The 20,355-nt window shown below is 37.7% G+C and overlaps 2 protein-coding genes across 4 annotated transcripts in view; one reads left to right on the forward strand and one right to left on the reverse strand.

The window, feature by feature from the left end:
- Nucleotides 1-3,136: 3,136 nt before the first annotated feature.
- On the reverse strand, nt 3,137-7,990 carry c2cd4a (C2 calcium dependent domain containing 4A). The gene is made up of 3 exons (XM_077712270.1): nt 7,643-7,990; nt 5,291-5,414; nt 3,137-5,203 (listed from the first exon to the last, which is right to left on the reverse strand). Exon 3 carries the CDS (start codon nt 5,172-5,174, stop codon nt 3,837-3,839), a length of 1,338 nt encoding a protein of 445 aa, XP_077568396.1. The 5' UTR covers nt 5,175-5,203; nt 5,291-5,414; nt 7,643-7,990; the 3' UTR covers nt 3,137-3,836.
- The window catches only part of tln2b (talin 2b), a 65,652-nt gene continuing 52,795 nt past the window's right edge, over nt 7,499-20,355 (forward strand). The window contains exon 1 of one of the 3 annotated variants that reach the window (XM_077712262.1): nt 7,499-7,630. The gene's annotated coding sequence lies outside the window, so the exon portion shown is untranslated. Of the gene's footprint in view, nt 7,631-7,694; nt 8,158-11,917; nt 12,004-20,355 lie in introns of those variants that run through there. The other 2 variants (XM_077712264.1, XM_077712263.1) reach the window with 2 other exon arrangements.

Genomic DNA, 20,355 nt, shown 5'->3' on the forward strand with positions numbered 1-20,355 from the left:
CTTCAAATCGGTTGTGCTTCTTTAGGCGAAAAATCTGCCCTATGTCAAAGGGTTATGTGCAATTTCACAGTGCAATTTAGTTTATGTATGCAGTCATCACGTACCATAGCTTCCTTGTTTACTCTCATCTGAAAATCCCTGCTAAAGGTGTGGAATAATTTTGTCATCATGACATACTTGGTACATTTTTATTTTCAATACTATTTTATGTAGAAAAAATAATGTCACTGTCACTACTAAACCAGCAAATAAAATCTTTATGCAAACTTTTAATAGAGAAAAAGTACATATAAAATAATATTAAGTTATTAGTGAAAATTTTCAATTTCCCAAGCAAAAAAAAATCTTTATGCTCACTTAATAGAGAAAATGTACATATAAAATAATGCTAAGTTATTAGTGAAAATTGTCAATTTCCCATTAGATTGCTATTTTGAAAAATGTAGACACTCATAAGTTGCTAAACATTTTGCTCATATTCTTCAGCTTGCAACGTTACTACTGTGCTACAAAAACTATATTTTTGTGCACAACTCACTAACTAAAATTGCTACAATTAAACCAAAATAAAAGCCTTGCACGATCCACTGACAGCTGGCGTCAAGCACTTGAATTACTCAGGCAAGAGCAGCCTGGATTAACGTATGAGTAAAATAAAAGCATCTCACACATGAAAGGCAGGATCTCTATGGTTTCCCCCTGAAGATGGCCCTCGTTGCCATGGGGTTTTGATGACGGAAAAATACAGACGGGCAGACTGCTGATGAGATATTATTAGCTCTTATTTACCAATTTGACATGATGTTAAACCCTGGTGTCCTAAACTCACTGTCACGCTCATTGTTGACCTTCTTGTGAACTGAAAACCCGGAGTTGCCAGAGTTCAAACGTCTCAGCTGTTTATACAAACCTGATTGAATAGAGAGGAGGTCCGGGTACGTTGGGTTTTGTACAAAGCGCAATTTAGGGGAATGAGTGGGTGGTGCTGCTTAAAGCAGGTGCACAGATAATAGAATAGCCATTATTGTTGCTAGATGTGAGAGTAAGCTTCAGTAAATGTTTACATTCAAATCTGTCGCATTATGCTAGTATTTCTCAACTGAAATATGGCTCTGCACTAAGAGATTTTCAATACTGAGCCTGTAATGCCATTACTAAGTTGATCTGTCCTTTATTTTTTGTCCAGATCATTGCGTAAAGTAACATTCTAATAGAGTTGTTAATCACCTTTTTTTGTTAAGGTCAAATGGTTTTAACTTCAGAGACATGTCTGTCTTTAACCTGACCTGTGACGTACTTCTAATATTGTACTGTGTGCTTGTTTACATTACTTGTGCTAATCGCCAAAGCTCAGTATGTTTGCCAATTGGAAGAGAGAGCCATAAAATGTAATCCCATGGTCCTAAAACTACCCACGGTACCAAAAGGTGACATCATGGAATATTGTAGCTTCTCTAAATTAGGTCAAAATGTGCATCACCTGATGAACTCAATTCAGTATGTACATATTCATAAAGCCTTTTATATTGATCTGATTTTGTGTATATACGATGAAAGCCATTATTTTGTTAGTCAACATTGGTCATGGTAACAACTTGTGTTCTCAAGCCTTTATCACCCTGCCAACATTCCATTTTGAGCCCGAAAGATTCCGCAGAATTCATCGCGTCTATGTATTTACACAGACATTTTAAGTGACGTATTCAGTAAACCTGGCAAAACACGATAAGCGAGAGTATGACCACAATCGTTTACTTTAGTGAACAAAAGATAGTTCTATGGGAGGAGCCAGTTGTCTTGTTATTGGCATAAAAACTTAATCACTGTTTTCTAGCAACCAGGGCGGTTTGCCACAAATTACAATTCTGACATTTCACGATATCGATAAAATATGTCAACCTACGTGTTGTTGTTTCCAGATAATTACTTTGTAAATATGCATTAGTGATGGCAAAGGCATCCTGGTTACTGAAGGTAACTAAGCAACTGTTTTCAGACACTCAAGATTAATTTAGTGCACTTCCCTTTTTCTGCATTTACATTCATGACACACAGATCTTTTATGCAGATAGAATAGAATATCACTTCTTATGATCAGGTTTAAGTGCCACATCTTGCTCTTTTGCCATGTGCAGGTGGAGATTTTTATGTCTGGAGATTACGATGTTTTCCAGGAAAGATAGACGCTAAATTTAGTTAAATGGATAAATAATGCTAGTGTACTTAGTTCAATATAGAATCCATTCCTAACTAATATACCATATTTTGACTATAACCCACACCTATATATAAGTTGCGCTTTTGGGAGGGCAATATTATATTTTAATCATAAACCAAGAACAAACACGTTAAAATAAAAATACTAAAATAAAAAACAGCAGGCTAAATGAGCATCTGTTAACAGAATAGTTAAAAAAAAACTTAAATATTAGTTACAGGGCCAGCCAAACTATACAGAAGTTCAGATTATAGTCCGGAAAATACAGTGATTCAATTCAAATGTATTTTCATAAGCTAAAAGTCCAACATTACTATTAATTCATTCATTCATCCCCAGCATGGACTGTGGCCGTGATCCTAATGCAGCTTTAGCCAACAGGCTTAAACTAATGTAATTGCTTCTTTCAAAGTGAGAATCAGTGAAAATCCCTTAGATACTATCTGCGCTTGAGCCGCAAGGTGAATCACAGGTAATTTCCGTTTATTATGGCTATTTCACAGCTGAGTCAACACTTAGCACTAAAGTATCCGACAGGATCTGCCCCACAAAGGAACTGGAAACACCTCTTGTGCATAGAGAAATTACATGCTGTCAATTAATAAGTACTGTATTTCCTTTTATTTGTCAGGTGCATGCTTCTCACATCTATTACATGAACACAAAAGCTGATTTATTGTACCAAGTACTTCTGGAAAAAAAGCCCTTATTACCATTACAATTACTCATATTGTATGGCAGCTCTTTGTAGCTGCATAAATGATTTGTCCTGACTGAAAGTGGATTATGATGAGTAATATTTACCCCTTTTTGCAAGGTTTATCAAATGTAACATCAAATCTGCAATGAAATATTCGTCTTAAAAAGACCCAAAACAGTCTTTCAATTTAGTATATTTTTATGACCCTTGTTGAGCAGCAATGGGTATTTACATGCAATAATCACATGCTATTTTATTCCCTGCCGTGTAGATTCTCTATCGCAGCATTTCCGAGTCTTACAGGAAACCTATTAAACATTAACTAGTAGCTATAGTGGCAGTTCTAAGCCTGCAGGTTATTGCTGTAAACTGCAAGGATATGTTTAGAGTGAAATTAGGTGCTTCTACTCTACTTTCAATGAGGTAAACTGATATATAAAATAGGTAACGCATGCTTAAAATTTGTACAACCAACTATTTCTATATCTCATTTTAAATTAGCTTTCAGATTTAGTACTTCTTTGTGATGTCTTAGCCATGTTTTTCATTTTTTTTGTAATTATTACTGGCAGTACAATAGGTAAAACTTCCATTCCAAAAATGCATATGCAATGGGGAAACGCCCCCTCATAGGTTTCTGGTTTCTATTGATGTTTTCAATCAGAGGAAAAGGTCAGGATGAAACAACAGTCTAAGAAAGAAACATGAGACGATTGTTTTCACACACCTGTTGATTCAGCAGCCATTTTAGCCCAACTAAACAAAACACACACTCAATTAACAGTACATACACATAATCGTATACAAACTTAGGTGGTGGCTGTAATTATTTATTTGTTTTTAAAAAAAATCATGTTACAAATAAGATTCAAATAAATAATGTAACACCTTAGTAACATTTGGAATTTACTTCACAAATCAATGGCCTATAGTGATCATGGTACTAAGTGGCAGATCACAGCTACCCAGAAGATAGTCTCTTTTAAGGGTAGACATTTTGTTGACTAGTTTAAAACGAAGCGAGCGTACGTTGATGTCTTCATCTGAGACGCCGTCGAAAAAAAAATCTTCATTGAAGATTGGATTGCGGCTCTTTCGGATGACCGTGCTTCGTTGTTTCTGGATTTTTCCTGGCGCCAGTGAGATGCTGACACTGCAGTTAATGATCTTGGGGTCTACAGACAAAGGGTACAAACCCTCCGCACTGATCAGTCGTACCCTCAGTCTTAGATTTTCTGAGCAGTACTCTGCCGAGAGTCTCAGGCTGCCATCTTTCCCTATCGGAACCATTTTTTCTTTCAATGCCCGTTCCTTATGCAGCGTCAAATCCGTGGGGAAGATAGTTGGGGGTGCCAGACCATAGCATCTAGGGAGGCCTTCTGCTAAGTCCTCAGATGCCCTCCTCATCACATTAGGACTATTATCAGTCGAACTGCCATCATCTGTGGACAAGGAATTGTTCCTGGACACCATGGCTTTCCTAATGTTCCGTGATAGCAGAAGTTCGTGGCTCAGTGCCTTGAAGAGGGACGACTTAGTGGGGCATCTGGTCAGAAGAGGCGAATTGAAGGGTGACGATTCAGTTGAGGATGTGGTATCACTGTCTTGGGCACCCTGCCAGTTGAAATTATGTCCTCTCGTGCCAAGTCTGGAGGTCAGAGCGTTGAGGCTGAAGGAGGAAGGTGAAGACAGTGTAGGGGAGGTGACTATAGAGCAAGTGGCAGATCGGCTTCTGGGGAGTAAGAGGGGAGAAGAGCCTGGTTCGTGGAAGAGTGACTCTTTCCTTCGGGTGTGTGGGCTCTCCAGTAAGGTGCAAAAGCCATAGCAGGTCTGAGCTTTGGCCATATGGGGGAGAGACAAGGCAGCCTGGCTTCGGGGGTCTGCGTTTGTTGTTTCTTCATCGCTAACGCCATCATAAGGTCCTTCGTCTACGCTTTCCACCTGGATAATGTGAGGGTTCAGAGGTTCATGGTGCACTACATCCGCCTCAGACCTTTCGCAAAGGCTCATTTTGGCAAAACGAAGAGTTCGTAGGTGTTCGGCATTCTTTAGCTCCTGAAGGGCAGGAATAGTTGGCGGAATGCAGAACTCTGGGATGTTGTCAGGGGTTATGACGTTAGGGAAGAGAGAGATTTTTTTGTCTTTGTCCGACTTTTCCCCAAACATGATTTCACCGAGTTTGAAGTTGAAATCTGCTGTTGACATGGGTAGGATGGAGCTTTCCATTGATGCACGGATCTTCTCCACTACCCACATAGATGTATAGGCAGAATTTGGGAAAGTCTCTACAATGGAAAATAAAGAATTGTCAGTGTGGAAGTTATACGAGAATATTTTCTGACATTCAAAACTATCTTGAAAATGTGGCCTACCTTATAAATTATGAAGACAGGTTTTCCTGAGTCGGATAGATCGAAAGCTCCACAGAAAACGTTGAAACTGTAGTGAGAAATGTGTCTCTTTTGGACAGCATATGGTGGGGTTGAACATCTGAGTCTATTTGAGGGAGGGAGACAGGTTAAATGAAGCAAAAAAGCAGTACATTTAAACTCCACCTCCTTTAGTCCTGTGGCTTGAACCTCCCTCTCCTCTCAGCCCAATGTTGCTATGGAAACTTTTAAAAGCACAACAGAGCTCCTGCATTGGCTCTTGTTTTTAAACATCACAACTCAACAGTGCGAATAAGATCATCTCTAAATGAACAACTGGGATGTTTTTTTTTTCACTCAACTACTCCAAACTGGCTTTTGGATGACCTCTCACTAATGTGGAGACAACTTTTTCTTTTCGTTTGAAATACCTTTCTCCCTCTTTTGAATTCAATAAAGTATTTCAATCCCTGTGGCTATCTAGTCATCTATATATCTAGGGATATATTTTTCATATATATATTATTCATATGTTGCCATTTATTTCTATTTTCTGTAGATTCTAAGATCTATGGGAACAGAATCTGTTTTTGTTGTCTTCTTTTAACATCAATTATTTGGTTTAAAATGTAAACGAGTTAAAGCGTCCATTGTGAAATCACTTCTTTCCATTCCCAGGCAGCTTCCAAAAATGGGTGGCTAATGCTGCTATCAATATTAAAATAAGGTAAGAATTTTGGTTCAGAAATAGAATATATATGCTAAGAGATAAGGGATAACTTTACAATCACCTTGTATAGACATAACATAACATGTGGTGTGGCAAATGATCCAATCTCTCTTAATTAGTAAGTAGAACATTGTACAAATGAAATACTGTATAGAATAAATCCATATTGACAATGCTTGCCCTCTTGTGCCCTCTGGTGGGACCTACTATGCTATTTTTATGAGACAGAAGAATAGCAAGGCAGCTGACAGTTCTGACATCGAGGCCTTTGACCTTTCCGTGCGGAGTTTGCATATTCTCCCATGCCTGCATGGGTTTTCTCTGGGTACTCCAGTTAACCCCTACATCCCAAAAACATGCATGTTAGGCTGCTTGAACACTCTAAATTGTGAGTTTAATAGTGTAAGTAATGAACAAAGCAACCATTTCTGTCGGTCCTGTTAAAAAGATAATATATTTGAAAAGTAAATGAGACCATTAAGTTTTTCTCTTACTTATTGGTAGGGTTACATCTCTACGGTGTATATTTCAACAAAAGCTATATTACAACAGGGAACAAGGTTCAAGTAGATAGGGGTTGTTATTGGCAACCAACCACAAAGGTGCAGAACGATATCAGCATCAATATTATATCAAGGACATGCACTGTGGTGAGAGTTTCTCAGAAATGTTTTAAATTTACTGAAAGACATCAAGAAGTGAAGCGTACGGCAGGTAAATGTGTCTATCGAATGAGAACATTATATAAAGTGGTCCAGCTGGCCTTCAATTCGACCCTCTACCCCAAAGACAGCTTGCAATTTGTATATTTTTCTATGATTGGAACATGCATAGGTTGATATAGATTGATTACTTATGTGTGTGTTTTATTTTAATGATCATTCTAACCCAGCCAGAACATTTTAATCATGCATTGACAAATACTATGTTTAATTTGTAACAATAATCATCATACTGAAACGAAATATTGTCAGTAATGTTGGTGCTGAGGAGAAATTTGAAAAGAAGCCCTGGTGAAGACAAGAAAAAACAATTCATACAAATTTCCGGCAGGGGGCAGTATAAAACCTCTTTATATTTTACACCATCTTCCCACCGAGATGATAAACTGAAATGATGTTTTTTGACATACTATACATCAATTTATTTATGTTACACCCATATAGAGCAATATATATCCATGCGGAAATACGTGTTATGGATGAATAATCTGATTTAATCCAAGGTAGGGACAGATTACAAACCCTTCATAGTGAAGTGTGGTATGGTGATACTTCATGATGTCACATCTCGTGTTAGAATCGTCACTATTTTAGCAGGTGTATGTTTCAAATTGAGTCTTAGTTTACGCGACTCAACTTAAATATCCCAATTTATGTAGGTGACACAATTTAAAAAAAAAACGAGGTGCAGATGCTTGCTCCTCATCCCTGCGTGTGTAGATGGATGAGGAGGGGCTTGACGATGGGGAGTATAAGCGTTTGTGTGTGTATTCAATGTGTGTGCGTGTGTGAGTGTAAGAGTGTGTGTAGGCGCGCGTGAGAGAGTGTGTGATGTGTGTGTCGCCTTGCCGTAAGCCCGCTTGCTTCCAAAGAGCCGCGGACCGACATCAGGTAGGAGCTCACCTTCACTCTATTATGTTTGGTTCGGGGGAGTCCGGTGCTGTTCGAGGGACACATTTGAGCTAGAAACATTCATCTTCCTTCCTTCTCCTCCTCCTCCTCGCTTGCAGACGACCTCTCCCCATGCTGAGCAGGCTTTTAATGGCTCACTTCAACCTCGCTTTTGGATCTTACGTCTTTCCAATAGAATCTCCAAGCCTTTTTTTAAGTGAGGTTCTTTGCTGAATTTGAGGACTGAGCGCTCGCGATGAGGAATTGGAGTGACCTAGTTGTTTTCTCGTCGTTTTTTTTCTAAGTGTACTCATTCGGTAGGCGATGGGCAAAACGGAGCTTGCTGTCCTCAGCATCCTCTCTTCACAATGCACGAGAAATGTGACATGGTTTACTAACTTGGACTTGACCTGGATGCTGTGCGCATTTTGATGGTGAAAGGCTGAAGTAGAGGGCGTGTCTGGCTGGATGTGTCTTCAGTACTGATGTGACTCGTGATTTAAGGTTTCTTGGGTCAAGTTTGGAAGGTGAGAAGCTCGGGGTTTGCTGGTTGTGATGTCTGCATCACAGTTTTGAGCTTCGGGGATCAGATCTGTGCCATAGCTTGTGAGAATAGTAATCCAGTTTACCAGAAAATGTTAAAAACATACTTATTAGATTCATTGAAGTACATACCTAAACAAGCGTTGTCATATACTTGCAAACTGGCAAAATCGCAGTGGTGGTTTCCCCTTAAAATTATGAAGAGAGATCCACGCAACAATTTAGAGGTTTATTTTATTATTTTTTTACTATTGGTTAGCATATATTAGATTGAGAGTTTTCTGTGGATACTCTGGCTTTGTCCTGTATTCCAAAAATATTTGTAACATGATAATAAGATTAAACTTAAAATTCTCCTCACATAATGGAAGTGTGAAATGTTGCCTTCTCATCAGAAGTTACCTCCATTCTAATGAGGATAAACGCAGGAGAAATGACTGGACAATACATATGCAAGTCAAGCTATTTTTTTCCACCAATTTATCTTAAAAGGGGTTTTGTATTAAATTAAATCTCTTGCTTCTAAAAGTGAAGAATTTTCTTTAATTTGGACATATTTTAGACTGGTGGGATCTGGTCATAGCTTTGAGTTTTTACTCAATTAATTGTAGATGTAAATGTTCGTAAATACACATACATGTGATTAGTCTTCGACCACGCACCAAAGTTAGCAAGGAAGGTCTTTGGAGGTGCTGATGCTATGCCGCATTGTCGGAGGTTAAAAAGTTCGCCAAAGTATGAGTATGTCGACTTGATACATGTATAAGACAGACCTTTTTTGCCATCCTTAAGTGTCCTGCTGTTGTATACATATGTTGCACATCTGCCTGTTCAACATTCAGTTTGTTAAACAGGTGTTGGGGTTGAATAGGTCAAACAGTTAAGACATGAAAATTTTCCTTATTATTATTCTTTTTAAATAAATTCTAGGCCTGTCATGTCCAATGAGACCTTTTTTGTGCAATAGAGTATACAACAGGCTTGCAGTAACGCAGCAGGTAGCATGTTTATTCTGTAGATTTTATTTATGTATCTATATTTATTTATTCATGTTTGTTTGTTTTTACTATGCACTTATAAACCAAAATGTTTTTTTGTTTTTATAAACTATCCTACATCTATTTCAGCTGACTGACAGGGTCGGTTTCCAGGCAACTAAATCCTCATTGGTCATAAAAGTCCAATATTAATCTATTCACTGCTATAACTACAATCGGAGCAAGCATATACATCCCTATATTGGCAGTTGTTTTAGATCATTTATATAGAATTGATTCAGACCCACAAAATAATGGCTATTGTTGCAATATAAGCACCAAGCTGACTGAAAAAAAATTGTAGACTTTGATCACTACTAGAACCCGGATCGTGTTCACCAAAAATCTTTTTTTTTCTTACTAAAAGTGAAGAAAGTGTTGCATTAGGTTCCCAAAAAAAAGCTACACTCAATTGTGAGTTTCAGATTTGAGGCCTGGGGTTACCGTGTAATTTCGATCATTTTATTCAAATACTATGTTTTGGACATTCTTTCAAATTGGAACTTCCTCTCCATTCTTGAATTATTGATATGTACTGGTAAATTGGCCGTGTCAGGTCATTTAATTGGCTGCTGTGTTTGACTGAAAAATGGTGCCCCTTTTCCCCCCCTGCTGCTATGTCATCTCCTGGATATCAAGGGTCAATTCAAGGATACTAGGTCTGTGGGAGGGATAAAAGTAAAATCTGGTATCTTTTACTCTAATGATGCAACCACAGAAGATCATGCTGTCTCAGCAAGATGCAGACAGCTGCGAATCCAATAGCTTTAAGGCACCGCATCCCAAGTAGGAGGAGCTGGTGATAGAAGCAGCCACACCATGCAAGAATTAGACTAATACGGGAGCTCCAAAATTACATAGGAAATAATACCAGGATCGTTTTACACAGAAAACATTTCTAACCAGAACCAAATATGCTTGTGACATTTTTTGCCAGTGTCAATCAAAACATAAACTTTGTGATTTTTTTTAACCATTTTTTTAAATTTATCTATCCAACAGATAATTTTATATAGTATGACAGTGATCTTCAATCGGGTTTCTTCTTCTGTACAATTATTTAGTATTTTTCAAATGTCTACCTATTGTGAAAGTGAATTAAATTAAGTTCACACTCAATATGCACCATACACCTTGCTTTACTTTGTGCTCACAATAAAGTAATCAAAAAATTCAATTGATAAAAACAGTTTTTTTGACAGTTTTCTGTCATTTGAAACAATTTGAGTCAAATCTACACGCAAAAAAAAAGTTGTTTCCCACCTCAGCTCATTACAAATTGATTGTCCTCTTGACTGTTTCTCCGTCATTAAGAACACATTCCTTGTTGGAATTTCTTAGGAAATGTTCAGCTGGAGGGTGGGAAGTAAGCCTTTTTTTTAAGAGTTACTGGGGAATGTGATTGTTGAACCATATTTAATACATGAGCGTGTAGGAGGTGGGAACTCGAACACTGCCAATGCTCTTGACGTGACCCCGCCTCTATGTTTACGGCTGAAATAGATCTGTCCTGTGGTGTTTTCCCGCTGCTGTCTCTGTGATCACTTCAGGGTCTGGCCCTCTTCCCAGTCTTTTTCCCTACACAACACCAGTTAGATGTATGGACGTACGCAAGCATTCTCTCTCTCCCATTGCACCATCAATCGGAATTCACATTTTGCTGTGTATTTCCCTGCAGATGGATGTGGCAGGCAGTCAATGTGGAATGAAATTTATTACACATGGGCCATTTTCTTTTTACTAGCAACCTCTCGCTGCCTTCAAATTTAAAGTGTGGTCTCATTTGTAATTAAAGATGGTTGTTAAATGGCATTCAAATGAAAGCAGATTAGATTTTTATTCATGACATACAAGTATGGAAGAAAAAAAAATCTAGTTTGACCATGGTTAAGTAGTTAGCACTACGGAGTCACTGTTCAAATTGCTCTATTCAGGTCTTGTTCCTGGACATGTACACTTAACAGGACTTACAAAAAGGGTTCAGTTAGGAGAAAATTGTCAATGTTTCTTTCCACTTTCTCAGTCAGTATCAATTCTTTAATTCCATCATACCTTTTCCCTTATTTTCAGTCCTGCTTTCTTGGGTGTTATTGGCTTGCTTTTCAATAGTTGTTAATGAATTCATTGGGAAGTGAACATGACAGTTATTATACACAGCAATACTGATGGGTGGCTGTGTTACTAGTGTGGGTATGTATTTTTTCCATTCTACAGTTTTGACATTTCTATTTGCATCCCAACCTCTTGTACACTCTGACAGTACCTTCAGTACAGTGCACTGGCAGATCTGCAGATCTTATTCACTATTTATTAGCTGTCTTTCCCAGTCCTTACCCGAATTGAGGCAATGTACATATTTCACATTATAAAAGAGAAGAAAAGCTCTGACAAAAGGTGATTCTGGATCAGTTTTGAATCCCTTGAGTGGCCCCTTAATCTCTGAATGGTATCTTTTACTGTACTGCCATGGATTTTTTCACAGACTTTCTTTACAATTTCCTATCTACACTCTACTAAAGTACTAACTTGTATGGAAAATTTTCATAATTATACTGTACTAAATTACTAACTTGTTGTCACATTTTGTTAAGGTTTTGGTGGATGTGTGCATGTTTTTTCTTATGTGTACTGTCTGGGTGATTGTGTGTGTTTCACCCCTTATGTCCCTCCTGGCTCCCCTTCCCTTATGTGACCAGGTGTGTGTGATTAGTAATTGGCCCTTGTGTGTGTATTGTTTGTCTAACATGTATGGTGTGGGAGTTTTAGCTAGTTTTTCCATCTGGTCCCTTTCACGTAAGTCCTAAATTTTGTCCTGTTTTTTGCAACACAAAAATAGATAAGTATAGACATCAACTTTTTGTTTGAAAGCAATCTAGGCTCAAGCAAAACAACATACTATCTTTGAGATAACAATATATTGATTTACTCACAATGTGAACAAAAAAAGAGAGAAGTCACATCAATTTACAAACATGACATTGAGATTTGGTACAATGCCTGCGGCGTATGTTTACTGCACATGCCATCTAAAAGGATGCTGCAGTACAAGTGTTGCATTAGCAGAATCCAAAACTAGGTCAGTAGATGCAAGCTTGGTTTGTGGTTCAGGTCAGTGGCACTTGCCCAGCCTGTGGCGCTTCTCATCAGCAGGTCAGATGTGTGGCCAGTGTACGGAGACGGCAGGTTCTCTACGTCACCCTCCTCAACACAGTAGGCTACTCGCCTTACAGCTATTGTAATTTACTGAGGGATCCCCCAGATCTGATACCAACTCAAATACTGTAAATAAGCAAAAAGTATGGTTAGGTATCAAGAGGGTTGATAGTGTCAAGGGCAGTTTCTGACATGGGAGGTTGTGACAAATGCTGTTTTCAAATAGAAGTATTATATTGTGGTATAGCTATTAGCTGGAATTACAAGATGATTGCTCTAGAAATTTGTTGATTAAAAAAATCCATTTGTTGAATGGGATTTGTGCGGAAAGGTTTATTTTTTTTCATTTGCATTTTACTGAGGAATGGAGGCAGAAGCATGCACCTCAGCTTTGAAGCAAACTGATTATCAGCATTACAGATCATGTGATGTCTGCTGAAGATCATGTGATAGCCTGAGGAGCTCTCTCTCTCTCTTTCTATCTCTCTCACTCGCTCTCTGCATGGTGGCAGAATTACAAAGCTCTTTTGTCTGACATCTTGTTCACCAAATTAAAATTATAAGGACTTTGTACATGTTATTTGCACTTGGAGGTGTAATGTATGCACATCTGTTTGAGTCAATACTTCCTCATTTTTTTATTTCTGTTTTTTTATCACAGACAACTGTGGTCAGTTTGATCAATGAGGCAATATTTTGAAGATTTAAACGTATATTGTGTTATATTCCAGAATAATGACTGTCTATGTGTGAAGAATGATCCCTTTCTGATACTAAACATTTTGAGAAAATTAGTTTGGTTCTACCGAAGAGTTTTAAAATGGAAGAGTAATTCCAAACCTGCACATTTTTTTTACTTTTGCAGAGGCTTTGTTGGTTCATGCCTCTTAATTAGCATGCAACTTGTTTCACAGCCTTCATTTCTGTCTTGGAGTCATAACACAGGCGACAGGGATTGATGGTTGGCGCAGGAATGATTGTTAGTAATCCACAGTAAATAAGCATTCTAAATAAAACTCTTGGGCCTCATTGTGGGGAAGTACTGATTAGGTAGAGTAGTGTAATAATTGAAAAACTGAATGGTGTATTAGGCCATGGTGTATAATGTTGTGGTGTATAAGGTGGTAGTGTATAATTCTACATAATATCCTGAGGAAGATATTGCCACAAAATCATTTTCCCCTTTTGACATTGCTGATATTAGTGGCACCACAGTATGACTCCTTGACTGTTTATTTTCTTCTTCTTGTTGTTGTCTTTTTGTGTTTTTTTACCTACAACCTGGGTAAGAAAGTAGGCTAATTGCTGTTGGTATTTAGGATCGTTGTTAGTGTTGTTGTGAGCGCGATAAGACAACATTCAATTGAGTTCCCGGACCTACAATTGTTTTTACCTCCTTTTGATGAATCTTTAATCATTTTGAGAAGTACATGGGCTACAGGGATTCCAACGATACTAAATGTTCCTTTTGTTCTACTTTACAATGCTGTCCAGTTGGACATATTTCAGGACGTTGTTTAATTCTAGAATATTAATGTAATTAATATTTAATCAATAGAAAATACAGATTGAATCCCAATGTGTGCAACATTTAATTCCATGGTATATTTATTTTGAAATTTTCTATAATGGGTTACATACTTTCAGATTGCCAATGATTATAAAGACTTGACTTTAATACAATTCTTTGTGTCAAAAAACGGAGACGAGTACTGCTGAGGTATGACAGAGAAGAGAGAAAAATACGTCACCATGATGTTCAGCTTTTCTTCAAAAAATGTGACAGACCAATGTTTTGACATCAAACAGAATTCAACTATTTTGGCTCTTTGTGTGGCAGCTGAAAAGGAAGGTGAAGAACCCAGGGATGTCATTGAAATCCCTGTACTCTTCAACGGGGATGCCACGCAGCCTGTGAGAACATGTCGCAGACTGATAGAGAAAATTCTATTGCTCAAGAAATAACTGGGCGACAATCACACTCTTGCCCAAATGCTCCATTATTGACTTGTTGAAGGCTGTAATGTATTTTGATTGGATTACTTATGCAGTTCATCAGTTGTGCCTTGACCTTGTTTGGGCTAAAGTGACTACTTACCCTCAGTGGATTCGTACCTAGGATCATATTTATTAGTCTGGTTTTAGGAGATGGAGATTTTTTTCTGAGATGGCTATGTGTGTGGCGTCAACTTTCATTCTATCTAACCACTGTATCTTAGAAGACCTCTCTCAGAAAATTGCCTGCACTCGATAAAATATGATTGATATGCCATAATTCTGCAATTACCAGCTAGAAAAATTGATTTTGGTTTTCCAAGTAAATTAAAAACGTATTCCCATTAAAGTTTTTATCCAAGCCCCACTCTATTCCCCTTTTTAACTGTCTTAATAAAGTAATTCTTTTTGCTAACTACTAGTTCCAGAAAATATGCCTTTGTTAATTAAATCCATAAAAGTTAAAAGGCTTTCTAATTTTAATTAGATTCTCAAATGCATGTAGTTCTTTTTTTACTATGATTCACCTGTATTGACTAAAAGTATCAGTCAAGTTTGTTCAGAAATCTACACTATTCTATTACCTGTTTTGTTATCCACATAAAGCATATTTTCCAGATCTTGTCATGTTTTGTTGGGGTTTCGGGTGGATGTGTGCGTGTTTTTCCTTTTGTATGCTGTCCGGCGGGTGAGTGTGCGTTTCACCTCTTTTGCCCCTCTGGGCTTCCCTTCCCTTATGTGGCCAAGTGTGTGATTGGTAATCAGCCCTTGTGTGTGTATTTAAACCCGTGTGTATGGCATTTCTGGTGTGGGAGGATTACCTTGTGTCTCATGTTTTCCCCATCATATAAGTCCTGTTTTTTGCCTTTTGGTGTGCGTCTTCCTGAGTTTAGTCGCCATTTTTGGTCAACTTTGTCATTAATATCCTATATTTTGGACTAGCACGTTCCTGCTTCCTAGTTTCTGTCTCGCTACGCACACCATGGAACACCATCAAAGCATACCATGACAGTTCTATTATCAATAATTGTGGACAGTGTCATAATAATATGATGAACAATTGTTAGAGTATTTCCATCTAATCTGCCGTTTGTTCATCTACAAGCTTGCCTGTGTTAATCCTCTAACATTAATTTGACCTTGTAAAAGAGGTGACCTTATCTACCAACATCACATTGCATATCTTACTCTAGTATAGCATTAGTTCTAATTGCATACCAAAGTAAAAGGTCGCCTGGTCTAATTGAACAGATGTCATTTCATTTATGTATCTTACATTTTTACTGCGACAAATGATTTCATTCAGAGCTGAACAAATTGACAATGCATTATATTACTGTGTTAGAATTTCCTGCAAGCATGTAGTAACTCCCCTCAGAAGTTGAGCCGATGCTCGCACAACCATTTAAGCAAAACATTTTGCATGCATTTCACAGTGTATTAGCTTAGTGTTCTAAGAGACAGTTTCCTCCCAGCTCTTTTTTTTTTCAAAGTGTATAATTGCACTCTACCAGTCAGCATGCTGTCAGCTCGATGAAACGTATCACAGAAAAGACACTGAGATTACAGTATAACTGTAACAAAAATAGACATCATTGTTTCTCCCTCCATTATGGGCTCTAATTTCATCCCTTAGGCTATTCTTTGGCAACAGCTATTCACGCTGCTACGAACCGTGTGTGAAACACTAAAACTGCAATCGGCACAGCAGTTGGACAAGGTGTCAAAGGAGTTTATTAAGTTTATCTGAGAAAGGATGGTTGGCTCTTAACACAGCTCAACATAAGTGAAATAGTAACTAACGCATTAGTTTTCAAGCGTCTTTTATGTATGGGTTTGTATTATTATTTTTCTATGATTTTCTTAGTGGAATGGATGTAGCAAAGGTCAGTAATGGAGTTATGCAAGGACTGGCATATTGTCAGATTCCTCAAGCACCTCGAGGCAAAGTTTTTCACACTTGTAGGTAGCAAGATGAAAATAGTGTGTTTGGATCTCGGCAACTAAAGTTCTGTTCATGCTTTCTCACGCAAGATACTCACCATAGTTGCTATGAGAAATGTGGTTTTATTCTTGAAATTCAAACCTTCATCCATTGAATTTGCGAATGTCTCAAAAGGCATTCATAGTAAGAAACAAATGGCTTTTCTAACTATTGCATGCTAGAGCTATTGGATGGATAGTATTTTGCAACTTTTTGACGCAGATAGCCGCCCCACCCTCTTTCTGTTCTCCTTTTCCCCTTTTCTTCTTTTTTTTTCTTTAAAAGAGAGTTTTATTCCATATGCTCGCCAAGTGCTTTAACGTGGGAAATAACTTTGGAGGAAAAAAAGGGATTGGAGATACTTTATATATCCATGACATCCAATGACAGGATACAACATTTAAAGAAAAACATATAGATTGAACCTGCTGGTGATTTTTGAGTTTTTCACGATACGAGAATCATCACCAGGGAAAAATAGTCTCATTATGCAGGCAAATGTTCACAATATGGGCAATTCCTTGAATTATTTTGCCCTAACATGATGGGAGGTCATGGGAAGTGTTGGACACATTAACTTGAATTCAATTATGTCTTTTGGATTAAATCCATTAATGATACGAGCAGAGTCATGTGACTTGGTCATGGAAGAGAGTGCGATAGTATTGTGAGGTTCCACATAAAGATACGAATTCCTGCCTGTCAGGATTATTTTATTTTCTATTTACTTCTGTGCATACAAATTCTGCCTTAATATGTTTAACACTATGTACGCTTGCTGTTGCAGTTTCTGTGTCATTCTGACAGCTGTTTGCTGGTTACTCTTTTGTCTATGGTCAAAGGTCTTTAATAACAACCCATCTCTCTCAGTTTGAAGTGGCTCATTATTTATTTCCTATGACACGTTTTCACTGAGTTTATTTTTGCCACATTTGTGATCCAATATCAAATGCTTTGCTGTCACATAAGAGATTAGTGATGTTATTCTATGACTGCCATAATCTCTGTCTTTTATCCTTTTTTTGGGTGTCTGATAAGAGTTTATGCTGGGATACATCCATTTCTGTTTATTTGAGCTCTTTGTTGGGAATTTGTGATTTGAAATGACAATAGGCAAGAAACTGATACCTCATTGGTGCGAACATAACATATTGATGAACTGAATCTGACTTTCTTTCTAAAGGTAAGGTAGTACTGCAATATCACATAGAAGTACAATTATTTTAGTGTTCCAATCCCCCTTGCACACTACTTTACTGGCTCAACTCCCTTGTTGATACATTCCATTGATGTCAGAGGCCCACAGACAGCCAGTTGCTTTTTGTGGGAAGGTGAATGTGCCTTTCACAGTCATTTTTGTAAAATTGTGACATTTGTCATCGTTTGGGTGACTCCTCATTATGGAACTATGATGGACATAGCTTAAATACTGCAGTGTCAAAACTAATTGTCATTTTCATTACACTTGTGTGAATATATATTACACAAAGTGCAGCAGTTATTTAAAGAAGGAAATGTATTTACTGGCCAGTTTTAGATTTAGTTTAATTTTGGCATGCACGTCTGTGGTATATGCTGATTACACATAACTGGAGAATGACAATTTCAAAAAAAGTGTGCATTATTTAGTATTGTGTAATTTATTTTACATTCTCTCGTTCCAATTTTTAAACTGCGTCCTTGAGACCGTTGTTTAGAAATTAGTGGCTAGCACATCCTGTTTATATCCATCCACTATTGTTGGCTTTTAAATCCTTTCTTTCTGTAAACCAGGCTAACTCTAAATGAAAACAACTGTGATAATGATTTATGCCAACAACTAATGGGCCTTTACAAGGCATGCACATCCTGCATGTCTCAATGATATAGATGTGTCTGCCTCCTTCAGGAGATGAACCATATAGGACTAATAGAATTACACATCCGCCTCCTCCGAATCTGCCCAGTCCCCAGAGACAATGGAATTAATCATTTGGAATCACTGTTTTACAGAAACCATAAGAGATAGGTATGTTGGATTTGCTATTCAAACCAACACGTGGAAGTAAATGTGACTACCCATGTGTACATTTCATTTGTATGCAACAGAAAAGTCATTGAAATATACATCTTCTTTAGTTAAATCAAACTGCAGAGATGCATAACTCATTGCATTTAATATGAGGACACTGTGACAGAATAACAAAATGTGCCAGAAGATGTGTTAGCCTGATGTCAGCATTTATCACCCCCGTGGATATCATACATTTGTGCATAAAGTTGAGAGAACACTGACACTGATGATGTTTAGTGATTCTGTTACAAAATAAATGACAGCAAGCAGTCATTCTATTAGGTTATATTCATTTTCTCATTGGAGAAAGAGAAATGATTTTTAAAATGGTATTGTAACAGGTTATGTGCACATAATTTTGAATAATGGCTCTTTACCTGCCAACAACTGCTAAATGTCATTCCTCCCAGATGGTGCTTAGTCTGAAGAGTCTAACATGTTTTTCCTTTTTAATAAATCAGTCAGTTTTGTACATAAAAAAATATTGTCAGTAATTATCTTCTGCTTCATAAGATTGCAGAGAAGTATTTGAAGAACAAACCAATTAACAAAATTATTAGTGTAAATTAACACATCACAGCTAGCATTGATTCCCCATTTAAGGATTATTACACAAAGCTTTTTGCTCTACATAACAAAAGATGTCTTCATGATCCATGCCATTTATATCATAGTAATCGACTGAACATAGATGTCTCCCCACAGAGTAATAAATGACAGATCGCTGCAGCCATAGGAAAAGTATCACAGTCATATTCTACCACCAGGAACCCGTTTATTTGACTGTGCTCTTTCCAACATTGCGCTTTTATAAATCTACTTTATGACTACATCTGCTGTACCCACACCTCGCCATGCAATGAAATAACATCCAGTGAGGACACACAACAATGATTTCATTTGTGACACTTTTTCACATGATTAGATGAAGATGATTAATTAAAAAAAGCATAGATTAAAAGAAACTAGAAAGCTGTGCATCCAGTCTCACAATCAGATGCAAACTTTAGAGCCTATGCAGTGGTCAATCCTGCTATTTTTTATTGGTGCTCAAAGATCTTTAGATAGTGGACCTTTTACTGTCTTGCTAACCCAAACGTAATATGGATGGTGGTTCCTTGCTGCAGGCAGCGATCCTGTCAGATGATCTCAGCTCTGTCAGAGACCTGCAGAGCTGTTCTGGTATAAATGATGGCTTGTCCAGTTATTATGGAACAGAGCAGGTCTAAATTCTCGATGATTTAAAGTTTGCTTGTCAGGCTGCCATCTGCTTTCATACCGTGTGTTCATCCGGTTGTCCGCTAAGTATTAGTACCTTTCATCCCTAATAGCGGTAGCGTTACAAAACAGTCATTGACACTGCCATGACTATTTAGGCTTATGACTATGTCTCATTCAATCAGGATGTGTTTCTATTCCCTGTCCAAGTGCTCAATTCTGACTACATCTAATTGTTGTTGCATCTCATTCAACCTGGCGCATTTAACAACTCGATGGCACACTGCAAGCAGGCCACCAACATCGCAGTTGTGCTTCATTAATCCTGTCAAGCATGAAGCGGACAGATGCATTAAATGGGCCAGTAAAAAACAATTGGGTCGTTTTAAAGCTCTTGTGACTCATTTTACTGGAACATCACTGAGTTAAATCAGAGGAAAGTGTTTAAATGTCTTTATCTTTGCACATTGCCCAATGCCTCTATGTCACCTAGTCTTACATTCGATCCAACCATTGAGCATGGATTGAAAGGTGGGTGCAAGTAAAAACATTGTTTTCCCTTCCCCCTCCCCCTTTACCGCACCAGTAGTGACCTTGAGCAAGGCCCTTCTCCCTTGACATATCTAGTGGAGCTGGTAACAGGAGAGTGAAGCTTTACAAAAGGTTTTCCTTTTTATGATATTAGTTATTATAGTTAATGGTAATATAATTGGTGTATAATCAAACGTTGTTGTTAGAGCTC

Source organism: Stigmatopora nigra, chromosome 2 (assembly GCF_051989575.1).
Source record: "Stigmatopora nigra isolate UIUO_SnigA chromosome 2, RoL_Snig_1.1, whole genome shotgun sequence".
Classification (NCBI taxonomy): domain Eukaryota; kingdom Metazoa; phylum Chordata; class Actinopteri; order Syngnathiformes; family Syngnathidae; genus Stigmatopora; species Stigmatopora nigra.

Bases quoted from the DNA above. Each gene is read 5' to 3' on its own strand.
- c2cd4a (XM_077712270.1), bottom strand. From the start codon at position 5,174: ATGTGGGTAGTGGAGAAGATCCGTGCATCAATGGAAAGCTCCATCCTA.